This window comes from Octopus bimaculoides, chromosome 18 (genome assembly GCF_001194135.2).
Source record: "Octopus bimaculoides isolate UCB-OBI-ISO-001 chromosome 18, ASM119413v2, whole genome shotgun sequence".
Classification (NCBI taxonomy): Eukaryota; Metazoa; Mollusca; class Cephalopoda; order Octopoda; family Octopodidae; genus Octopus; species Octopus bimaculoides.
Window position 1 is genome coordinate 30,865,304 of NC_068998.1, and position 10,026 is coordinate 30,875,329.

A 10,026-nucleotide genomic window follows, 5' to 3' on the forward strand; every position below is an offset into this window, starting at 1 on the left:
GTGTGTGTGTGTACATATATACATATAAATATATATATGTACATGTTTCGTACCATTCACTAAAATAATTTCTTTCCGGTCTGTATCTTTCTTATTTCTTGTTGCAATGGCTACTCCCTGCTATTTCTCTTACTAGCTTCAAAGTCTGCCATCTTCACTCATTTAGGTCTGTTGCCTCCACACCTATTCTTCCCACTATCTTTCAGACTTTCATTAGTTTATTCCATGTGTTTAGCCGTTTGATGACACTTGGAAAAGAATTTCTCTTGTTTTTTTATCACCTCATTCATTCAAACCCATCTATTCTCTAAAATAAATCTTTCTTGATTGTTTTGCCCCTAAAATGACTAACCTTGTTTCTTGGCTACATATTTATACATATTTCGTACTTTTCTCCAAGATAATTCTTTCTTGTTTGTTCTACTCCTTAAAATGACTTATGCTTACACCCACAGTGCTCATAATGCTTACATTAACACTTATAGTTACAACGCCCCACACACTTTCACACACAATGCTTCCTTACACCCAGCCTCCAGTACAGGCAACAACCTTAACAATTCTAACATGTTCGAATGACAGTCAGTTAAAAGTAAGAACAACTATTATGGAGTCTGTTACCAAACTATCACGAGAACCTTCTTTTCAGGTGCTGAATAACATCTCTCCTTCTTGTGTTACCTCCCATATCTCTTTCCCAGTTTTCAAAGTCAGTACTGTAAATGTAGGCACATTGACAGGCAGGTCTAGCAAGATTGTAGAGATGCTCGAACGGAGATATGTTGATGTATGTTGCGTACAGGAGGTAAGGTGGAGAGGAGCTTCAGCCAGAGTTCCCACAGGCAAAGCACATGGGTATAAACTCTTCAGGGAAGGTATAGTGATGGAATAGGGGGTGTGGGTTAGGGTGCAGAGAAATGGGTGGATAAGGTCAAAGAGGTAGTGAGGGTGTGTGATAGAGTACTTAAACTCAGGCTAGTATTGCAGAATGGTATAGCTATAATTATCTCTGCCTATGCCCCACAAGTGGGCCTACCAAATGAACAGAAGGATCACTTTTATGATATTCTTCTGCAGGCTACTGCAATGATAAGTGACAATGTTCTCATCTTTGTGGCTGGAGATTTTAATGGGCATATCGGACAGCAACCTGGTATCTTCCATGGTGTACATGGGGGCCATGGATTTGGTACCAGAAATAAAGAAGGAAGTAGGCTCCTGGAATTCTGCGATGCAAATAACCTACTGATCTGCAATGCCAACATCAGGAAGCCAGCTGGCCACCTGATAACCTATCAACTAGGTGAATCTGCTAGCCAGATTGATTTCATTCTCATCAGATAGCAGGATGCATAGTTGCTCTTAAATACAAAGACCCTCCCTGGTTAAGAATGTACCCCAGCATAGACTAATTATTAATGACTTTAGACTCTAAGCCACAAGGATGCGAAAAAGCAAACCAATCTGGAAAAGAAGGACTTGGTAGCTTAAGAACCTTTCACATGGTCAGAGATTTAGGGATATCCTAACCAAGAAATTTGATGATAGGGAGGAGAAGCTACAGTCCTGTGACATAGAAGGCAACTGAGAATTCCTGCGAGAGAACTTGCTGAGTGCCACAGATCAAATCTGTGGCTGGTGCAAAGTCCTTTCAGAAATAGGGTAACATGGTGGTGGAACAATACTGTAGACAGGGCCATTAGAGCAAAGAAACAGCCTTGGAGGGCCTAGAAGAGTGAGGGTAGCAGGAGAATGTATCACATAGCCATAAGGGAAGCTAGGATACAGGTACATAGAGCCAAGGGGGTAGCAGAAAAGAAGTTTGCCAATGTTCAGTGACAAGAGGACCAAAGAACTGAAGTATTTCAGAGTGCAAGACAATGTGTGAAAAGAAAACTGTGATGTCATAGGAGAGAAAGAGGCTTGGAGATGCCATTATGAAAGATTATTGAATGTGGAGAATGAATGGGAGGAACAGAGTCTGCCAAATGTTGACCCAACTGAGGGACCAGCTACCCAAATTGTCAGTACCCTAGTGGATAAAGCAATTAAGGATATGAAAACAGGGAAAGAACCTGGACCATCAGGAATCACTGCTGAAATGCTTAAAATAATGGGCAGTGTGTGTTATGGTCTTGTAAACCACATTGTAAATCAGGTAGTTCATGAAAGAGTCATACCAATAACTGGTGTAGCAGCACCATAGTCAACTGCTACAAGGGTAAAGATGATGTTTTAGATAGAAATAACTACAGGGGTATCAAATTACTGGATCAGGTAATGAAAGTTGCAGAGATGGTCATAGCCCAACTAATTAGGGAGAGTGTTAGTCTAGATGAGATGCAGTTTGGTTTTGTGCCAGGCAGAAGCATCACTGATGCTATATTTCAGGTGAGGCAACTGCAGAAGAATATCTAGCCAAAGATAAACCTCTGTACTTGGCTTTTGTTCACTTGGAGAAAGCCTTTGACAGGGTCCCTCGATCTCTTATCTGGTGGCAAATGTGGATACTAGGGATAGATGAGTGGTTAGTGAGCACTGTACAAGCCATGTACAGGGATGCTGTCAGTAAGGTGAGGGTGGAAATGAGTATAGTGAAGAATTTCGGGTAGTGGAAGGGGTCCATCAAGGATCAGTTCTCAGCACCCTCTTATTCATCACAGTCCTCCAGGCAATTCAATATAGGCTGCCCCTGGGAGCTCCTCTATGCTGATGACCTTGCTCTAATAGCCAAGTCACTGCCAAAACTAGAGAAGAAGTGTAGGGTGTGGAAGCAAGGTCTAGAATCAAAGGGCCTTCGGGTTAACCTAACAAAAACCAAAGTCTTAGTAAGTAGGAAGGCTGTCAAATCACAAACCTCTCCAGGTAGATGGCCCTGCTCAATCTGTAGAAAAGGCGTGGGTAGAAACTCCATACGATGTAGCCAGTGTAAGCTATGGACACATAAAAAGTGCAGCAATATCAAACGCAGGTTAACCGGGAAGATAGTTTTTGTGTGTGGCAGATGCACAGGGGCAATAAGATGTACAGACAACAGATTCCACCCCCATGCCAGGAGGAGAAACTAGAAGTAGTTAATAGCTTCCGCTACCTAGGTGACCAAGTCTGTAGTGGGGGTGGTTGCTCTTAGTGTGTAGCAGCTAGAATAAGAATAGCCTGGGCAAAGTTCAGAGAGCTCCTACATCTGCTGGCAACTAAGGGCCTCTCACTCAGGATGAAAGGTAGATTGTCTGATGCATGCCTGCGAACTGCCATGTTACACGGCAGTGAAACATGGGCCATGACTGTTGAGGACATGCATAAGCTTGAAAGAAATGAAGCTAGTATGATCCACTGGATGTGTACTGTCAGTGTGCATACACGACAGAGTGTAAACGCTCTGAGAGAAAAGTTGGGCATAAAAAGCATCAGATGTAGTGTGCAAGAGAGACAACTGCGCTGGTATGGTCATGTGTTGCGTATGGATGAGGACAGCTGTGTAAGGAAGTGTCACTTCCTAACTCTGGAAGGAACCTGTAGAATAGGTAGACCCAGGAAGATATGGGATGAGGTGGTGAAGCATGACCTTCATACACTGGGCCTCACAGAGGCAATGACAGGAGACCAAGACCTTCGGAGATATGCTGTGATTGAGAAGACTCCGGTAGAAAAGGGAGATTGCAGCCATGCATGTTTGGCCCAGTTAAGAGTACCACTGATGCTTTGTGCGATATGATATGCTTGAGAAGACCTGTTGAGTCAAGTAAAACCAATATCGTAGCTGTGGCCAGTGGACCCTGACTGGTTCCTGTGCTGGTGGCACATAACAAGCAGCATCCGAATGTGGCCGATGCCAGTACCCTCTGACTGGCTCCCATGCTGGAGGCATGTAAAAAGTGCCATCCAAACGTGGCGCATGCCAGTACCACATGACTGGCTCCTGTGCCGGTGGCATGTAAAAAGCACCATCAGAACATGGCCGATGCCAGTACTCACTGACCCCCTCCCTGCTGCTGGTGGCACGTAAAAAGCACTATCAAAATGTGATCAATGCCAGACCCGCCTGACTGGTTCCTGTGCCAGTGGCACGTAAAAAGCACCTACTACACTCTCGGAGTGGTTGGCGTTAGGAAGAGCATTCAGTTGTTGAAACATTGCCAGATCAGATTGGAACCTGTTGCAGTTGCTGGCTCTCCAGACCTCAGTCAAACCGTCAAACCCATGCCAGCATAGAAAATGGACGTTAAATGATGATGATGATCCATATATATATATATATATATATATATATATATATATATATATATATATATATATATATATATATACATACACATAGTAAGTTTATCTTAACCTTTTTTATGCGACTCTATACTGTTTTGTCCCTATCCTTCTCTAATTCTCTTTTTTCTCCCCTTCACCGTTGTCTATCTGTCTCTCTCTCTCTCTCTCTCCCCTCTTTCTTTTCTCTCTCTCGATGCTCACATGTGACCATTGTCCATCTTTCTTTTCCTGCATGACTTTCTAAGGACTGGACGTCTTCTATTTATTTCTCTCTTCTATATCTATCTCTGTCTTTTCAAAGAAAATATTTCTCCCAGAGTTCACGATTTTCCTCTCATTCTGGTCTAACGACCCTCCATGTTTGTTTTCATTCAGTTTCCTTGTATGTCGCCACTGTCCTGTTTTTGTTCCCAACTTTGACCTTCCATAAATCCAAAATTTTATTTTGGTATTTAGGGGAGCAACTGTCTTCAAAGACTCATATTGTCGTTGAATGGTCGAAAAGAGGAGTAGATAGACAGCTGACAACTGATGAAGGGTTGTTCTCCATGTTACTTGTCCTGCTTTCCATTTCTTCTCTCTTGTTGTTTGCATATTTAACTCGTTCATTTTCATACTTCATATTTACGCAGTTGGTGATGTCCTGTACCCATATATGCATATATATATATTAGTCCCCACTTGACCTAAGGTAACATGGTGGTGCAACAATGTAGTTGACAGGGCCATTAGGGAAAAGAAACAAGCATGGAAGGACTGGAAGAACGGTGGTAACGGAGAGTTGTATCAGATTGCCAGAAGGGAAGCTAGGAGACAGGTTTACTTAGCCAGAGGGGAAGCAGATAAGAAAAAATTTGCCAATGTTCTGCGTCATGAGGACCAAAGACTTGAAATGTTTTGTGATGCAAGACTGAGTGGGAGAAAGAATAGTGCTGTCATAGGAGAAAAATGGGTCCACATGGATGATGGCTCACTTGCATTTAATGAGGCTGCAAATAGAGAGACTTGGAGACACCACTATGAAAGGTTGCTAAATGAAGAGAATGAATGTGAGTCTGCCAAATGTCGACTCAACAGAGGGACCAGCTATCCAAATTGACAGTACCTTGGTAGATAAAGCAATTAAGGGTATGAAGACAGGGAAAGCCCCCGGCCCATCAGGAATCACCGTAGAGATGCTTAAAATATCTGGCAGCGTTGGCTATAGTCCTAGTCACCCACATAGTCATTCAGGTGATACATGAAAGAGTCATACCCAATAAGTGGTTTGAAAGTTTGACTGAGGACTGGCAAGCCAGAAGGCTGTACTAGGCTCAAATCTGAACTGGCAAGGTTTCTACAGCTGGATGCCCTTCCTAACACTAACCATTCTGAGAGTGTAGTGCGTGCTTTTTACAAGCCACTGGCATGAGGGCCAGGGTGGTACTGGCATCAACCATGCTTGAATAGTGCGTTTTATGTGCCACCAGCACTGGCAACGACCAAGCTTGAATGGTGCTATTTATGTGCCACTGGCACGGGACCAGTCAGGTAGCACTGGCATCGGCCTCAACAGATCTTCTCAAGCACAGTTTATTGCCTAATGATTGAAGGGTACTCTTAAATGGGCTGGCTATGCTACACTTTGGCTACAATTATGGTCTCACTTGGCTTCCCAGGTCTTCTCAAGTACAGCATATCTCCAAAGGTTTCAGTTGCTCGTCATCTCCTCCGTGAGGTCCAATGTTTGAAGGTCGTGCTTCACCACCTCATCCCAGGTCTTCCTGGGTCTACCTCTTCCACAGGTTCCCTCCACTGTTAGGGTGTGATACTTTTCACACAGCTGTCCTCATCCATATGTAACAAATGACCATACCAGCACAGTTGTCTCTCTTGCACACCACATCTGATGCTTCTTATGTCCAACTTTTCTCTCAGGGTGCTTACACTTTGTCGTGTATGTACACTGACATCACACATCCAGCGGATCATACTAGCTTCATTCCTTGCAAGCTTACACATGTCCTCAGTAGTCACAGCCCATGTTTCACTGCCATGTAGCATGGCTGTTTGCACACATGCGTCCTACAATCTGCCTTTCACCCTGAGTGAGAGGCCCTTTGTTACCAGCAGAGGTAGGAGCTCTCTGAACTTTGCCCAAGGTATTCTTATTCTAGCAGCTACACTCTCAGAGCATCCACCCCAGCTACTGACTTGGTCACCTAGGTAACGGAAGCTATCAACTACTTCTAGTTTTACCCCTGGCATGTGACGGAAGCTGTTTTCTGCACATTTTCAGTGTTTATTGCTCCTGTGCATCTGCTACACACAAAATTTATCTTCTCAGTTAGCTTTCCTTTGGTATTGCTGCATCTCTTATGTGTCCATAGCTTGCACCAGGTACATCTTATGGAATTTCTACCTACACCTTTCCTACAGATTGAGCAGGGCCATCTACCTGAATGGATTTGTGATTTGTCTGCCTTCCTACTTACTCATGACACAAAACATTAGCAAATGTTTTTCTCATCTGCTTCCCCTCTTGCTAAGTAAATCTGTCTCCTAGCTTCCCTTCTGGCAATCTGATACAGTTCCCTGCTACCACCCCACTTCCATGCCTGTGTCTTTTCGCTAATGGCCCTGTCAACTACATTGTTTCAACACCATGTTACTTTAGGTCGAGAGGGGGACTGTGCACCATCACAGATCTGATCAGTAGCCCTCAACAGGTTGTCCCGTAGGAACCCCCAGTTGTCCTCCACAGTATAGGATGCTATATCCTCCTCTTTTTTGTCAAAAGCTTCAATATGTCACCAAATCTCTTCTTTTCCATGCTTGTCATCTGGGCAGCCATTTACCCCTGATCCTGAAGTCATTAACTACTAACCTATATATATATATATATATATATATATATAAGTTAGAGGTGTACAAAACCTCTAAGGGATGGTTAAATCCAAAGGTGCTCCTGGTGATTAGCTGCGTAGGTACAGTCCTGGGTAAAGGTATACAGTAGCAGGTAATACATACAGGATGAAATCCCAGAACTCAAGGGTGGATTATACAGGGACGACGCACTTTTTATAATATATAAACCCTCAAATAGGAAACTAGAACTTATCAAGAAAAAACTACACAAATTCTTTTAAAGATTTGAACTATCTATTTCTATAGAAAAGGAACACAACTCCATTAACTACTTAGACGCAAACTGCAACTTAGCCACAGGACTCCATGAAGCCTATATAAATCCCAACACTAACCTCAAATACATAAACACATCCAGTAACCATCCAAACTTTATTAAGAGATGTTTAGTACATAGCATTAGCAATAGAATATCACACCTCTCTTCCAACCAACATATTTTTAATAAGCATAAGGATATCTATAATATCGCACTAGATAAAGCAGGATTTAAACAAAAAATTAAATACCTAGACCCAATCACTATTCAAGTAACCTAATTAACAGAAATCTACATGATACTGCCATTAACACTAACCACATGCTAAATATCACTACAAACTACACCAATAATAAGAACAGCATAGATAAGCCCAACAAAAACAATGTTAAGTCCCATACACAAAACACCAATAATATTACAAACAACAACAACATGAATACTAATGATGTGATAATCAATAAAATTAACAACATTAACAAGACTAATAACATCAATTATAAAAATAAGTTGAAAAATAATAAAAGCTATAATAAGAATAATACAAACCTACACATTGATAAGAATAAAAATAAAGAGCCCCAAAGAATAAAGATAAACCCTGTTAAAAACCATAACACCAGGTCATTGAGTCCACATAAACCACACAGAAATAACCTTAATAAAACAGACAGGAGGAATAGGAAAGATAAACCCAACTATAGGAATAAACTTCATAGCCATAACTATAATTTCACACGCCTTACAAACAATGAGGGTAGTTTCTATACCAGACATAGCAATACTAACAATACACATAATAGTGATAAGATCTGGCTTGTAATCCCTTTCGACATGCACCTCAAATCCAACATAATTCGCTCATTAATGAAAATAGTAGATAAACACTTAAACATAAATAATAAATATGCAGCAATATTTACGAATAAAATTAGAGTAGGCCACAGCCTGACTACCATCATAGCCTCAATTAATAATAAAAAAAAACTAGACATTCTATGAAGCTAGGAAAATTAGGAACAATAAATCTAACAACCAACAGACTAGAACAAATCCCACCACTAATGAAGCACTTCCTAGTAACACAGACAAAGACCAGAGTAGCAATAGCCCCCCACAACATAACACAAACACAGATATACCTAATAATTTATGTGGCTGCAGAGATAGAAGTACCAATTCTCAACTACATGTAACATAAAAATGTAGTTTACCAATGTGACATGCACACAACGAGCCATATAAAATCCTATATAGGAGCCACGTAAAACCAAATGATACTTTGCTACAACACACACCAATGTAGCTTCAGGAATAGGAGTAAGGCAAATTCAACAGGGCTTAGTAGCTATATCTGGGAGCTTAAGGACAAAAAAATAGAATTTAGATTAGAATGGCACATACTCGCAAAAACTACTTCTTACAACTCTACCAATAGACGGTGTGATCTCTGTTTAACCAAATGCCTGGAAATTCTAACGGCTAAACCATCTCTTCTTAATACAAAATATGAGAACAGTTTTTTTTGTCTACATATAGCCCTTTTTGTCTTTTCCAAGTATCGGTAAACCTGCTTGACCCTGTATAAATCCTACGCTAGCTCCTTCATCTAAATAATACCATTTAGCCGGGAACCACTTAAACTACTTACACGCAAACATTCACCTCACAACCCCCACTCACTTTACACACCCCATAATAAACTATTTTACACCTAAACAGGGGTTCCTCCATTACTACGAATTTCCTACAACTCTAATTTGAAAAGGTACATAAATACCTTACTCACCCCAGACTGAGTAATCCGGATAGAGTTAGCCCCATTTTCACCATGAGTTAGAGTCAACCCCCTTCCTTTACACCGCCAGTGAAAAGGCTAGCCAGAATAAACATGTGGAAAATATGCACCTACTTAAACTTGGGACTGCAGATCAAAATAACCTCCATCCTACATCCACTTTGCAGCAGAATTATTAACTAAGAAATCTACTATAGTGTAAGAATCTCACCATTCTTTGTCTTTACTCTCATTACCAATGAATGTATCCCTACGACTTTCGCTCTTCTCACTTCTACATATGATTATGCATCGTGATGATGTCTATCACCACACAACTGGTAAACAAACAATTGTAAATGTACTATTACTACCGCTGTCCTTTATTAACTAATTAAATCAATGCCAGCCAAAACTGTACCAAAGCACAATAATTATTTCAACACACAAGTTAAGATTAAATTCTTTGTGGAAACTATAGAAATATACCCAAATACATAGCATGACATGAGAGCGATGTATTATGTTTAAGGTGTTCAGTACACATACCTGAGATAACACTGTTGTTTGAAATATAGGAGGGTTAACTGACATTGAAAACCTACCTTCAGAAAACATGATTGAGATATAACTGTAGCTGGTTTCACAATCTCAACACTTGCTTCTCGCATAACATCTGCTTTCATGCAGTCCATTTTGAAACTATAAACATTATTCCAATATGTCACATGTGAATAATACATATCTTGATCATTAATGGCAACAAGATATGTGAAACATTTGTTGGGGAAAACTAAGAAAAAGAAAAAAAAAAAAAAAA

General features: G+C 40.9%; 1 protein-coding gene across 2 annotated transcripts in view; it reads right to left on the bottom strand.

Moving 5' to 3' along the window:
- LOC106871252 (uncharacterized) overlaps positions 1-10,026 on the bottom strand; it is a 191,996-nt gene that overhangs the window by 12,995 nt on the left and 168,975 nt on the right. For both annotated transcript variants that reach the window (XM_052974427.1, XM_052974426.1), the window contains exon 9: positions 9,812-9,999. In XM_052974427.1, the coding sequence (XP_052830387.1) occupies positions 9,812-9,999 (188 nt within the window). The remainder of the gene's footprint in view (positions 1-9,811; positions 10,000-10,026) is intronic.